The sequence below is a fragment of the Propithecus coquereli genome, unplaced genomic scaffold (genome assembly GCF_000956105.1).
Source record: "Propithecus coquereli isolate 6110/MARCELLA unplaced genomic scaffold, Pcoq_1.0 Scaffold34, whole genome shotgun sequence".
NCBI classification, from domain to species: Eukaryota; Metazoa; Chordata; class Mammalia; order Primates; family Indriidae; genus Propithecus; species Propithecus coquereli.
Window position 1 is genome coordinate 5,049,229 of NW_012149063.1, and position 13,467 is coordinate 5,062,695.

General features: G+C 40.8%; 1 protein-coding gene across 1 annotated transcript in view; it reads left to right on the forward strand.

Moving 5' to 3' along the window:
* Nucleotides 1–8,081: 8,081 nt before the first annotated feature.
* METAP1D (methionyl aminopeptidase type 1D (mitochondrial)) overlaps nucleotides 8,082–13,467 on the forward strand; it is a 73,666-nt gene continuing 68,280 nt past the window's right edge. The window contains exon 1 of the mRNA XM_012650771.1: nucleotides 8,082–8,518. Within this exon, the coding sequence (XP_012506225.1) occupies nucleotides 8,134–8,518 (385 nt within the window). The 5' untranslated portion in view covers nucleotides 8,082–8,133. The remainder of the gene's footprint in view (nucleotides 8,519–13,467) is intronic.

A 13,467-nucleotide genomic window follows, 5' to 3' on the forward strand; every position in this document is an offset into this window, starting at 1 on the left:
ATACTGCATGCTAAAAGATAATGGAACAATATCTTCAAAATTTGATGGAAAATTATTTTGAACCTAGAATCCTAATACCCAAACTATCAATCAAGTGTGAGAGCAAACTAATGGTGGTTTTAGAAATATAAGAAACCAGAAAACTTACCTCACACTCTTTCTGATGAAGTTACTTGTAGATCTATTTTAGCAAAATGAAGGTGAAATCAAAGAGCATGTAAGATGGAGAGCACAAGATGGAGAAATAGTAAAACTAATTTGATTTCAATAAAAAGAAACCTCAGGATGGCAACTGAGTAACACGTTTAAGAACGTAATTGGTCCAAATTAGAATAGGAAATTAGGAACTCCAGAAAAAAAGTCCATACAAGTCAAAGTCCAAATATAATAAACTGCAGTTGGCATGGCTTCGAGCAGTAACTAGAAACAAAACCAGTTCAAACTGGTTCAGGATGGCGTCAGATGGGAAGGGTAGAATGAGAGAATATTGCTTTTTTTTTTTTTTTTTTTTTTGGCTAGAGTGCTGTGGCGTCAGCCTAGCTCACAGCAACCTCAAACTCCTGGGCTCAAGCAATCCTACTGTCTCAGCCTCCCGAGTAGCTGGGACCACAGGCACGCGCCACCATGCCCGGCTGATTTTTTTTTTCTACATATATTTTTAACTGTCCAATTAATTTCTTTCCATTTTTTGGTAGAGACGGGGTCTCGCTCTTGCTCAGGCTGGTCTCGAACTCCTGAGCTCAGAATGATCCGCCCGCCTCGGCCTCCCAGAGTGCTAGGATTACAGGCGTGAGCCACCGCGCCCGGCCGAGAATATTGCTTTTCATTGTAAACCTTTTTATAATTGTATGGGTTTTTAAAAACTATTCCCACGTTACTTTGATATAAAAATTTTAAAGTTTAAATAAAATTACTACAGGTATTTTGTTCAGCAACTGAAGCTCCATATATAATTGTCAAATAAAATACAACTGTAAATCAAGGAAATTTTAAAAATAAAAGTTTACCTGAAGCAGGCAAGTGGCATCTTTAAACAATGAGACTGTGCTCTGCCTGACTTCCACAAACAAAACAGAATTCACCAAAAGAAAAGGTAGTAAAAGCTTTCTTTAAAAAGAAAAAAAAAAGCAATACTCATTTCTTTTATTTGGAAACTGATTCTTAAGGGAATCATTTACAATGCACTTTATTTGGTAAAGGACTAATCTGGAAAAAATTTGTTACCAAAAGTAAATTGTCTCCATCTTTGACACCCTGGTTCTATGAGTCAACAGACACTAGATGTAAAACCAAAGCTCTGAAAATTTATGTCATAATTTCTTGGACTTTCCATTAACCCTGTGGAGAAATGTAATGCAATAGAAGTGTACTGTCATCACTTACGAATATCTGATCAGCTCTTGTCTATAGGACCCTATAAGGAGTATTGTGTAAATGTAACAAAGTATTTTTTAAAACTTCCAGTGTTATATACAGGCTGGAAAAGGAATGAATCTTCTTTCCTGCTACCTTTCTGGGCCTCATTGTCTTTATCTTAAAATTAGAAGCGGTAGGGTTAGAGTTGGATGAGGTGATCTTTGAAGCCATTTCCAGTTCTTCAACTGTATTCGCTGTCCTCCATCTTAATAAAAGACTGGTTGGAAAATGTGCTTTGGTCAGACTCTCAGTTCACCTGGACAGTTCTTTAAACGTTTAATTAATAATTTTGGCAGGTGAATCTGTGTGGAAGTCTTCGGCTGTACGTGTTTAACTGGCTCTCTGAATCCCCTTTTGTGAAGGCCGCGGGGGCCACCACAGTGAGGCTTGTTTGCTGTCTGCTCCTAGAGCAGCTGCCGCTTTTCTTCCTTTATCCTTCATCAAGCAAAAGAAAATGCAGTGATGTTTGTGCGTGCTTCAGATGAGGAGAATGCACTCGAGACAGGTTATTCTCCGGGCTAAAGTGGACGGGGTGAGCACAGAGGAGCTCAGCTCAATGGGAAGAGAGGTCGAGGCAGCATCTGCCCTCTTGTTTGTTTCGACAGTTTCAGTCTTGAATATAGAACGTGTCGAGTGAGAGGCGAACAGAAGAAGTTAAAAAATGCACTACTGCTTACTTTTCTCAGCCAGTTTGGGGAGTGGAGGTGGAGAGTGGGAGCAGAGAAAGGGACATACAGCTAGTTTTCTTTTTCTATTATTAAATCCCTTCTTATTTCATAATCTCCACTTTGGAGTTTCTTATTGCAGTCTATTTTGTGTAACTGTTAACTGACCAAGGAATACTATTTCATGAATATAGGTGAGGAAATATAAAAACCATAAAAATTTTCAATCTCTAATGTTAACAATCAAACTGCTCTCCATACAAACTGGCCTCACGCAGTCCTATGGGACCATATATCTTAAACCAAACACGCTAAGAATTTAAAAGCAAACACAGAACCATAAATCTAGCAAAAGAAGAGGCAAAGATAGAAAAATACGAGAAGATAACCAGGAATGTACCATCACTTCAGGAGGGAAAGGGAAAAAAGCCATAGGAAAATATGTAACCTTACAGAAGAGTGGAAAAAATCAAAGAAAGACAAGAAACAGCTGCAGAGTGCAGGCAAAAGGAGAGAGAATGCGTAGCAGACTGCACTAAAAACGTAGGTGATATTGTGCGTTCCTTTCCTTTTGCATGTGATTTGCCTAGTCTTCTGTCTTTTATTCTATATAGATGTGTGATTGGTCATGGTAAAAATGGACACCTTCCCTTAGAAAGTCCAGCCAATGGTATCTGAATAGAAAAAAGTACAGATGAACATACATCAACTTGGTACCAGTGTTTACCTGAGAACAATCTGGGGGACTTCCACTGTCTATATCATACATTTCTGTATTTTTGGAATGTTTTTCAAAGAGCAGTATGACATGTGTAAACAGAGAAGACAAATCAAAACAGACTTCAAAAAAAAAGGAGATGAAGAGAGCATTTTTCTTTCTCTTCTTCTACGAGTATGGATTAGACATGCTAAAGGAAGCATTAGTTCCCTTTCTCTCATCTTCATCTTTGCAGGAAGTGAAGGAGCTTAAACAGGTACAATTTCCTGGGAACTTATATAATTAGAGTTCAGCAATTTTCTCAGTTCCTGTCAGCCAGGTATGGCTACAGTCTGCGACCCCTCACACCTGGCATTGTTCCTACGGGGTTTACAGTTGAGAGGACAATTTGGTCTTTCTTTATGGACAATCTTTTTTTTTTTTTTTTGAGACAGAGTCTCACTCTGTTGCCCGGGCTAGAGTGCCGTGGTGTCAGCCTCGCTCACAGCAACCTCAAACTCCTGGGCTCAAGCGATCCTTCTGCCTCAGCCTCCCGAGTAGCTGGGACTACAGGCATGCGCCACCATGCCCGGCTAATTTTTTCTATTTTTACTTGTTTGACTAATTTCTTTCTATTTATAGTAGAGACGGGGTCTTGCTCTTGCTCAGGTTGGTCTCGAACTCCTGGGCTCAAGCAATCCTCCCACCTCGGCCTCCCAGAGTGCTAGGATTACAGGCGTGAGCCACTGCGCCCGGCCTCTTTATGGACAATCTTATGAGCATGTTATTCTCAGCTTTCTTACTAGTTTCTTCAGAACAAGACAATATAATATCTCCTTGGAGCCCAGAGTAGTCACTTACATATTTATTGATTGGTTGATTGATTGCTAAATTCTCTTGAAATTTTTTTGCCTTTCTTTTCTACTCTTAATGGAGTTATTCATTCTCCAGAAGTGTATAAGCAGTTTGCTACTTTTCCAGAGATTACTCATTTGGGAATAGATGGCAGCCTCTAATTGTTCACACTTTTATTGAGGTTCCATGGGGCAAATGCACACTTGGGCTTTAACCCAACTTCCGTCAGAGCCAATCCCAAGAGATGAGGTCAGGGAAGCCTTATATCTCAAGCCTGCACAGTTCCAAAGCCAACTTGACAGAAGCAGAAGTATTATCAGAAAGTTCTGATGCACCAGTGAGTGGGGTCTGGGACCACCCTCATATTCCTCCCTATACCCTTCTCTTCCCTTCCCTCTCTCAACCCCTGACACTGTAATAGGTGGGCTACTCCTCCAATAATGGATATGCTATTATGGTGAAGTGTTAACACCCTACTTCAAGGCAAAGGGTTGAACCAGCTTGAAATGGATGCTGGCCAGACTGGAACTGATATCCACTACTCCCTTGGGATGATGATTTGGTCTTACCCTACAGCTAAGTTAGCCCTGTCTGGTCCCATCCTAGCCCTCTTACCCTGACAGACTGCTCAGGAGGATACAGCATGCTATTCATTGAGCACCATTTGGATTATGCCTATAAGTGGCTGTATATACCTGAAATCTTCACAATTTCAGTGTGGGAGGTGCTCAGGTAGAGCGATCTCTTTAGAAGGGAACGGGACTTAAAGGTTCATTTGCATAGGAATTATATGATTGAGAAAATATCATTAGACAAATCAAAAATGGGAGTGGCAGGAGGGTCACATATAACTAAAGTCCTCTTCTTCCTCTTGTCCTGACTCCCTCTTACCACTGCTAAAGACCAAGGAGACAGGGCACAAACATCAAAGAGAAATCCACTTGATTTTTCACAACTGCCTCACATATCGCATTACTTTTCTTTACAAAACATGGAATATTTACGCATTTTCTCTAAAAGTACCCCTACATTACTCAGTAACATATCCGTGATTGTCTCAAATGATTGGTATAGGAAACATGATATTCTGCCAGCAAGTTGGCTAAGAGAATGTCCTAGGAACTATCTGCCTGAACACATAATAATTCAAAGCTGGACCCTAACTTTAGAGGGGTCCAATCAGCGACTAAGACAGGTCTCTGTGTATGTGCAGATTGTGTTGATGCAGGACTCCTAGCTCCTGAAAAGAATGTTTATTTGACTTAAAATATGTAAATAAAAAAGAGCATTTCCACATACTACAATTGGACAAACTAGAAGGCAGGATTGGAAATATTCTTCTGCAGCCACAGAGTAAAATGCTAAGAAATGATCCTCAAATCAAGTTGAACAGCTAATTTTTCTGATTCAGATGGCAAAACTGAGAAGCAGGGTCAGGAAGGAAGAATGAAGGCACCTGGGTCTAAATGACAAACCCATTGAAGCTGTGCAGGTCCCAGGACACCAATTTTCCCCAGCAGGCCATAGAACCTGCTTTGTGCCCCATAGGAAATATCACATTATTTCAGTTAAGTTTACAACGTATTCATACATAACAATTTTTTTTCCTAGAGTGATGTAAGCATCTTAGTCCCTATTTTATAGCCTATGTTTTAAAGTATCTTGCATTATAGGCAATCCTAATAAATATATAAAAATCTAAACTTGTGGGACAAGTTACAGCATAATGTATTACACAGTAAAATTTATTTTTAAAAGGATTTACTTCATGTCACATAACCCCTTAGAACATTTTAAAAATGTGAATATTAAATTAAAAATTCAATACATATATAACAGAAACTTGTATAATTTAAATTTTATCACAAACTATGTACAACTTTAGAAAAACTTACATGGTATAAGTCTTTAATATCATTAAGTAGAAGAAGGAGAAAGGAAAATTTGACTTTTGAAAAATATGCATATCAGAATTTATTTCTCTTATAAATGAAGATAAGATTTCAAAAGATGCTAATGAGATGTGATCATTACAAATTCAAAGTAAAAGACCCATAAAACAATTAATCACTATTAATAAAAATATTTTAACATTCAAGAATGAATTTTTAGACACAGAAACTAAAGGTATTGAGAAGATATCCTTTATTTCTTGAACCCTGGTTTTGAAAAAATATTCAACTTTTAATTCAAGAATCCCAAATACAAAATCCGAATAATGGTGAGAATTCAAATCCATGAAGTGTCACGATATAGTTAACCTTCATCTTACAGGTAGGAGCATGGGCAGAAATGGAGTAGTGCTGCAGTCCCCAACCCCTGGGCCGAAGACCAGTACTGGTCTGTGGCCTGTTAGCAATCGGGCCGCACAGCAGGAGGTGAGGGGTGGGTGAGCAAGCGAAGTTTCATCTGTATTTACAGCCGCTCCCCATGGCGCTCCCCATGGCTCGCATCACTGCCTGAGCTCTGCCTCCTGTCAGATCAGCAGCGGCATTAGATTCTGTATTATGGTGAGTTGTATTATTATTTCATTATATATTACAATGCAATCATAATAAAAAATAAAGTGCAGAATAAATGTAATGAGCTTGAATCATCCCAAAACCATCCTCTCCACCCTGGGTCCATGGAAAGACTGTCTTCCATGAAACCAGTCCCCGGTGCCAAAAAGGTTGGGGACCACTCAAGTAGAGAAAGTGACTCAATAGTGGTTACTCATCTAAAGAAAAGCATTCTAATGATCTGAATGCCCAGGATCACAGAACATTAAAAATGCAGGAGATTTTAGATGTCAGTGGTCTAGCCCCTTATCTTGTTGGTCAGTATGCATATATCCCACAAATTGATGATTTTGGAGGACACATGCTGGCAGCGTTTAATCCTTCTAATGTCAGAAGGATGTGTATGAAAGAAGCCAAATCAAGGATTAGTGAATGAGCTATGACCTGTGCAAGTTCCCATATGTTTCATTTCCAGTTCATCCTAGATATTCACATTCCATAATGAACTTATTAGGGGTTTCCTCACTGGATTCCACTATGCTGGCGCCACTTGAGTCCTTATAGTGTTTCTTTTTTCTTCTAGTTGTAGGGGAACAAATCATGCATTTATTTTCCAAGGGTTGGCCGAGCTGAATCACATGAACATGTGTTCTATTTCAGATGTGTTTCAAAGAGGGCTTAATGCCTTAAGGAATTTTTCTAGGAACGTCTAGGTTTCTATCTTCTGCACGCTTCCTGAGACACTGTGCCCAGCTAACTCTCAGGCTCCTTTGCTGCACTCAGATTACTGGCTTCAGTTATACAGAGAACAGATTTACCACATTCAAAAACCCTCTCCCTGGAATTGATGTAAGTTTGTAAAAGGCAGGGCTTGAAGTAACCTGTAGGAGTACATTTCATTCTCATCCTTGTACATCATATTTACCTCAGCGGAAAGCATAATTTATCTTTATCTTTCAAGGTGACCCAAAACCATCCAAAACTAGGTCTCCAAGATTATAGCATGTGCCCTCTAATGAAATGCCAAAATTTATTCTCTTTAAAATTACGCAGTCATTAAAAAATTGAGCTTGAGCTAAGTGTTTTAAGATTTGATGTTTATGATGAGTAGAAAAAGCAAGTCATAACAATAAGTATATGATTCCCTTTATTTAATAAAATACTTCCACATATTTGCCTGTAAAAGGCAAATGTCTGCAATGAGGCACATAGTGGTTAACTGGGGAGTGGGGCTGTGCAGAGTAGAGTGGGTAAGGAAGGGAATTGCACTTTTTCCTTTACTCATTTCTGATCTGTCTAGATTTTTCACTAAGTACGTAAACTAAATTCTTAAAAATGAATTAGAAGACATCACACCCATTCACCAAGAAACGCTATCAATCTTTACTGCATTTAAAGTCCTGAAATTATCACATTTTCAGTTTGACTGGTTCAATTCCTTCATCAGACATTCTTTGGGTATCAGGTTCTGTGCTAGGCACGGAAGCCACCAAGATGAATAACAACTGGTCCATGACAGGATGGCATCTACGCCAGAATACAGGTAACAGGAGCAACAAATTTGGTAAAATGGGCACCGTCACCAGTAGGGATACATCAGCTCCCTCACTTGACCATAACTGGCCTTCGGTAGGCTTCATGTCTTGGCAGTGCAATTGGCAGGCGTCATCCTTTTATTCTTAAATGTCAAATTTAGGATTAAGACTCCAGTTAATACTGCCAAGAGGGAGGTGTCCTTGGGGAAAGAAAATTCCCCAGAACATACCCACTGGGGTACCTAGAATAGATTTTGCAGCGGCACACAGATCCTGTCTTGTCTGGAGTCCCTGCTGAGTAATGTAGATCCTGGGACAGCAAAGGGGCAGCTGTGACTTTGAATCAAATTTTACCTTCTAACTTAATCCAGGGAAATAATCTGCAACAGAGTGGCAGGCGATGCAAAGTGCTATGTTGAACACTAGATTGTGTTTTATTTTTTTCCGCCCAACTTCACGTTTCCATGCACCAAAATATTGATGCTATAAATATTGGATGCCACGCTTACCTGACAGGCTTCTTCCATCCCACCTGGGCGCGGGGGCTCGGAGCGAGCGCGCGAGCCGCGGCTGGAGCCCGCCTCTCGCGGCCGGAGCGGGCTCGGGCGGCCGCGGGTTTCGCTGCTTGCCCGGGTGCCCGAGCCGCTCCCCCGCCAGCGCTCCTGCAGTCGGCCCCCGGCGCGCACGCGCGCTCCCCTCGGGCAGCTTCGGCGCCTCCCGCGCCTCCGGTCTTCGGCGGCGCTGCAACCGGACGGCTCCAGCGGGAGGGGCGGCGAGCGAGTGCTCGTGGCCACGTGACCGGCGCCAACATGGCGGCGCCCGGCGGCGTCCACCTGCTCGTCCGCAGAGGTAAGAACCCAGAGGACAGTCCCGCAAGGGTTCGCACGGTCGGTCGCTCGCTACGCACCCGGGTTCAAAGGGATGCATACCGTCGCTCAGACTTCTCGGCGCACATAAATGTACTTTCAGTCTTACGGACACTCGCAGGCACACACGATGACATATTCACACGCCGCAGGAACACACACACAAATTTGTTCACTTATCACTCGCCCAGACCACATCACTGTATGGCATCTATTCGCAGTTACTCCTTGATATTTATGGGCCGTTGTCGGCACATTTCTTCCTCCACTTAAGTTGTTTGATTAGTGTAACCAACATTTATTCTGGCTGCCGAGGGAGGACACCTATAGTAACTCTGAAATGCATCTGGACACCCAGTTGTCTTCTCTAGAGCTATTCTGTAGGCATGTCTTTTGGGGAACTTGACAAATGTGATTATTCTCTTCCAGTGACTTAAAGTTAAGAGAAGACATGACGTCTGGGTAGTTCTAAATAGGTATCATCCTGCTTGAGTGTTGAGATTTTAGTAAATGCACAGATACTTCTGCAGTTGAATTGGGGAGATCTTTGTTGGATCTGAACTAGGTTCTGAGTCCTTTTGGAAAAGAACTAGGAAGTTGTTTCAAGGACGGGGGAGAGGAAAACTAACTTATTTTGAGAGACTACTTAAGTGTCAGGCATGTAGGAAGAGTTTTATGAGGTAAATGTCATTTTCATAGTAATAGCTACTGTTTATTAAGTGCCTTTTAAGTACATGATACTGTGTTAAGCACTTTACATATGCTAGGTACTTTTTAAAACCCAGTGAGCTAAGAATTATTCCTTCTTTGCAGATGGGAAAAGTGAGGCCAGAGAAGTTAAGTAATATGACTAAGGTCACACAGATGGTGAGAGGCAGAATGTGCATTTGAACACGACCTTAACTTTTTTTTTTTGTAAGGCTCATTTATCTTTCCTGCCTGGCATGGTCTTTCCATAGAAGTCAGTGTGCAAAGTTTAGATGAGACAGGACAGGTATGATGGATGTGTATAAGAAGTGAAGAGGAAGATGTTTTTAGAGAGGAAGAAGGTTTCTAGGCCAATAGACCTCAGTATTTCAGTGTTAGTGGAGATGAGTAAGGGGCCACAGGAAGATTGGAGGTGAGAGATGTGTAAGGAGAACGTGATGTCGCAAGCATTTTGGACTGGTTGCATGGAAGAATGCAGGTCAACATGAAAGTGTAGCCTTATGAAAAGAGAGCCAATTTACATCTCTTAAGATCTGGGCTCCAGTCCAAACCATTTACTAATTAAGTTACTTTTCTGTTTTCTCTTTTCACAAGAAATAATGGTGTTTAGACTTCATTTTTGTGCACTTCAGGTAATGGTGAGGAGGATCTGGGAAGATAGTCAAGGTAAAGCAAGAGCCCCAAATCCCATCAAACCATATGTATGTGTAAATATACACACATGTATGTATATATGTATTTTATATGTATATATGTATATATAAAATCTTTGTACATTATAGAAATAACAATCTCTTCTTTCTTTTTGATCACTTATGATTTTGTGATCCATAATCCACTATAATCCATCCCACTATACCCCAAAGTGCTACAACAACCATGAGATGGATCTTCTGATTAGAGGAGGAAGGGAAAATGTGTCATCAGTAAGAGATTTTAGTGATGAGGAAAGGGACCCTTTCTAGATTATCCATAGCTAGTTTTAAATTGCAGACAGGTTTTCCTGCCACGTGGTACCCATTCCCTCACCCAGGATTGAAAAGGAAGGGTAAATTCATGAAGACTTCTTTCTACTCACTTTTCCCTCTTCACCCATTTAGACTGATATAAATCAATCCACTACAAGTCTTTATATACCAGGATTAATCATCAGCATCTATGTGCATCTTTCCCTCGTGCAATACAGGAAGACATTTTTTAATGTCTTAAGAAGGGCATGAGGTTTCTTTCATTTTGCCTCAACTCATTGTGGCTTTAACCACAGTATACCCTATATAACAGTAGTTACCTAGCTACATAGTCCTAACTAGATTGTTAATTCTTGTTGAACAGGAACTATGTCTTATGTATCTTTCTGTCTTTACAAGCATAGTACCTAACTAAAAGTTAAATCATTAAAAGTATACTGAATTGAGAGGCTGTTAAGACTTGTTCTCTTTCATCGTGGTCTAAGGGATTGATAGAAATTATGGATATTGACATTGGAAAGGGGAAAAGACAGATCAGCCTCTTGGAACCAAGAGAGAAGGTAACAAGAGCCTTTCACGAACTAAAGTATTCCCGGGTATTATCACTGGCAGGAAATCACAGACTCAAGAGCACAGAATCCCTACCCTGGGGCCCCAGGAACTCTCTCCTAGCTTAGTCTCTCACTCCCAACCCCTACTTTACTGGAATCCCTGTTCTAGCTGCTGAAACCACAAACCAAGATTCCAGTGACTATGGGAAGGAGTGGAGAAGGCAAGTAAGGAGGCATATTTTTTCCTTTATGCTCTTATTTCCTGTATGATCTGGTCTCCCCTGGATTGCCTCCTGTTTGATTTTGTCACACTCACTAGGCTCTTCTATCAGGCTTCTGATAACTCCCATGCTGAAATGTGAGCTTCTTACAGGCAAGGATCTTACCTTCTTCATCTTAGTCTCCCTTAAGCCTGCAGGACAATGTCTGCACCTAATAAGTACTCAATTTCATAACTAAAAGAAAGGCGTTCAGACTGCAACCTCCTGTGGTAATGTTATATGGTAGGTCTAAAGAGTAATTTATCCCTAAATGTTAGTTTATTTGGCAGCTAAGATAGTGACTTTATTCCTGTTTGCTTGCTCGCTTGTGTTGCTGTGTGCTCTCACTCGCGGGCGAGCTCTCTCTTTCCCTATCTCTCTCTCTCTCTCATTCCACCTCCCTCCACGAATAATTTAAGGCAGTTTTACTTCTGCCCACCTTTTTTGGCAACTGTGACAATTTCATTTTCATTACAGGTAATTTGAATTGCGAGTTAGACTTATTGGAGATAATTAGAAAAAAGAGATTGGAATGGGGAAGGGAAGAATCTAAAGGAGAAGTGCTTGAGGTTTGAGCATTGTAGCCTTGGGAGAGGTTATTGGAAATAATTAGAAAAAAGAGATTGGAATGGAGAAGGGAAGAATCTAAAGGAGAAGTGCTTGAGGTTTGAGCATTGTAGCCCTGGGAGAGGTGAGATGAAGAAAGCTGATGGAAGTAAACCCTTGGACCTAAGCTCTATCCTGCTGTCCTTCCATAGTCCATTTGGAGTGAGCTGAAGCTAGTGAGGGGAGAGAGAGTGGACTGTGGCAACCCCTACAGAAAATCTAAGCAGAAAGGCCCAGTTGGTTGGTGTGTGAAATAGTTTGACCTTTCCAGAGGGAAGCGTCTATGGCAATATGTATCAAGGTGTAAAATATGCATAACTTTTACCTAACAGTTCTGCTTCTAGGAATTTATCCTAAGAAAACAAAAGGATGAGTGTGCAAAGATGTATGAACAAGACTGTAACTTCGTATTAATAATTGGGAATAGTGGACAGAATCTGAAATATCCATTGGTAAGAGAATGGCTAAATAAATTATGGTTCATCCATGTGGTGGAGTGATATGTAGCCATTAAAAAAGATTATGTAGATGTAATGTAGATTTATAGTCATTGACATGTATTGAGAAAAAAAAGGCAGAGTATAGAAAAGTATATCCACTTATATAAAATTACATATCTATGTTTCTTAGTGCATATATATGCATAAAGAGGTCTGGAATGATGTTCCACCCAAATATTCATAGCTGTTATTTCTAAATGGTGGGATTGAACTTATTCTTGATTGTATGTTACTTTTTCTTGATTGTATGTTACTTTTTTTTTTTGCTTCACATGTCATGTAATAATTGTATAAGTGACATAATGGATCATATCTCAGCAGACATTATGTTGTTTTTCTTTAAAATACATTGAGTGTTCTGGCAAGCAGTTAGTTAAATCTGATTCTGCCAGGCTTAGTTTTTTTATTCTTTGTTAGGATGGATCTATTTGTGTTTTGCCTTTAGTTCTAGGAGGTAGCCCTTACTCTGGTGTAGAGGTCAGCAAACTTTTTCTGTAAAGGGCCAGATAGTAAATATCTTAGGCTTTTGCAGGCCATACAGTCTCTGTTGCAACTACTCAACTCTGCCATTGTAGTGAAAAAGCAGCATAAATAGTTCATAAATAAATGAGCATAGCTATATTCCCATAAAACTTTATTTACAAAAACAGGCAGCAAACCAGATTTGACCTGAAGGGGCCTTAATTTGCCCACCCTTGCTCTGCTAGTGCATGGTTCTTACTCCTGAGGCATGGTCTTTCTGAGGTCTCAGTTGAATGCCAAAGGGGCTCAGCGAGGTCTGTCTACTCTGGTTGGACTAAGACTCCAACTTCTCCCAGCACTGGAATCTCCATTCAGCTCTCAGCCTGCAGCAGATGCTGTCTGGTATACCTTGTGGAGTGTCACCCAGCTCTTGGATGCCTCTTTTCCAGTACACTGCCCCACAGATTCCAGCTGCTTTAGCAGCTGGTCCTCCCTTCTCTGACTCCTTAGCTAAGCAGCAAGATACTGTGTTCTGCTTGGGCCCCACCCCCAATGCCACAATTGGGAAGGTTTTCCAAGGCAGAAATCTGGGGCCAATGTGGGTTCATGTTGTGTATTGTTTTCTTTTAAGATTCACTGTCCTGCATTGCCTAATATCTAATGCCCAAAACCAGTTGCTTCACGTTTTGTCTAGATGCTTAAGGCATGAGGGAATTCCAGTACCAGTTATGCCATCATGCATAGAAGAGGATGTCAATTTTTTTTTTTTTTTTTTTTGAGAAAGAGTCTTGCTCTGTTGCCTGGGCTAGAGTGCTGTGGTGTCAGCCTAGCTCACAGCAACTTCAAACTCCTGGGCTCAAGCGATCCTCCTGCCTCA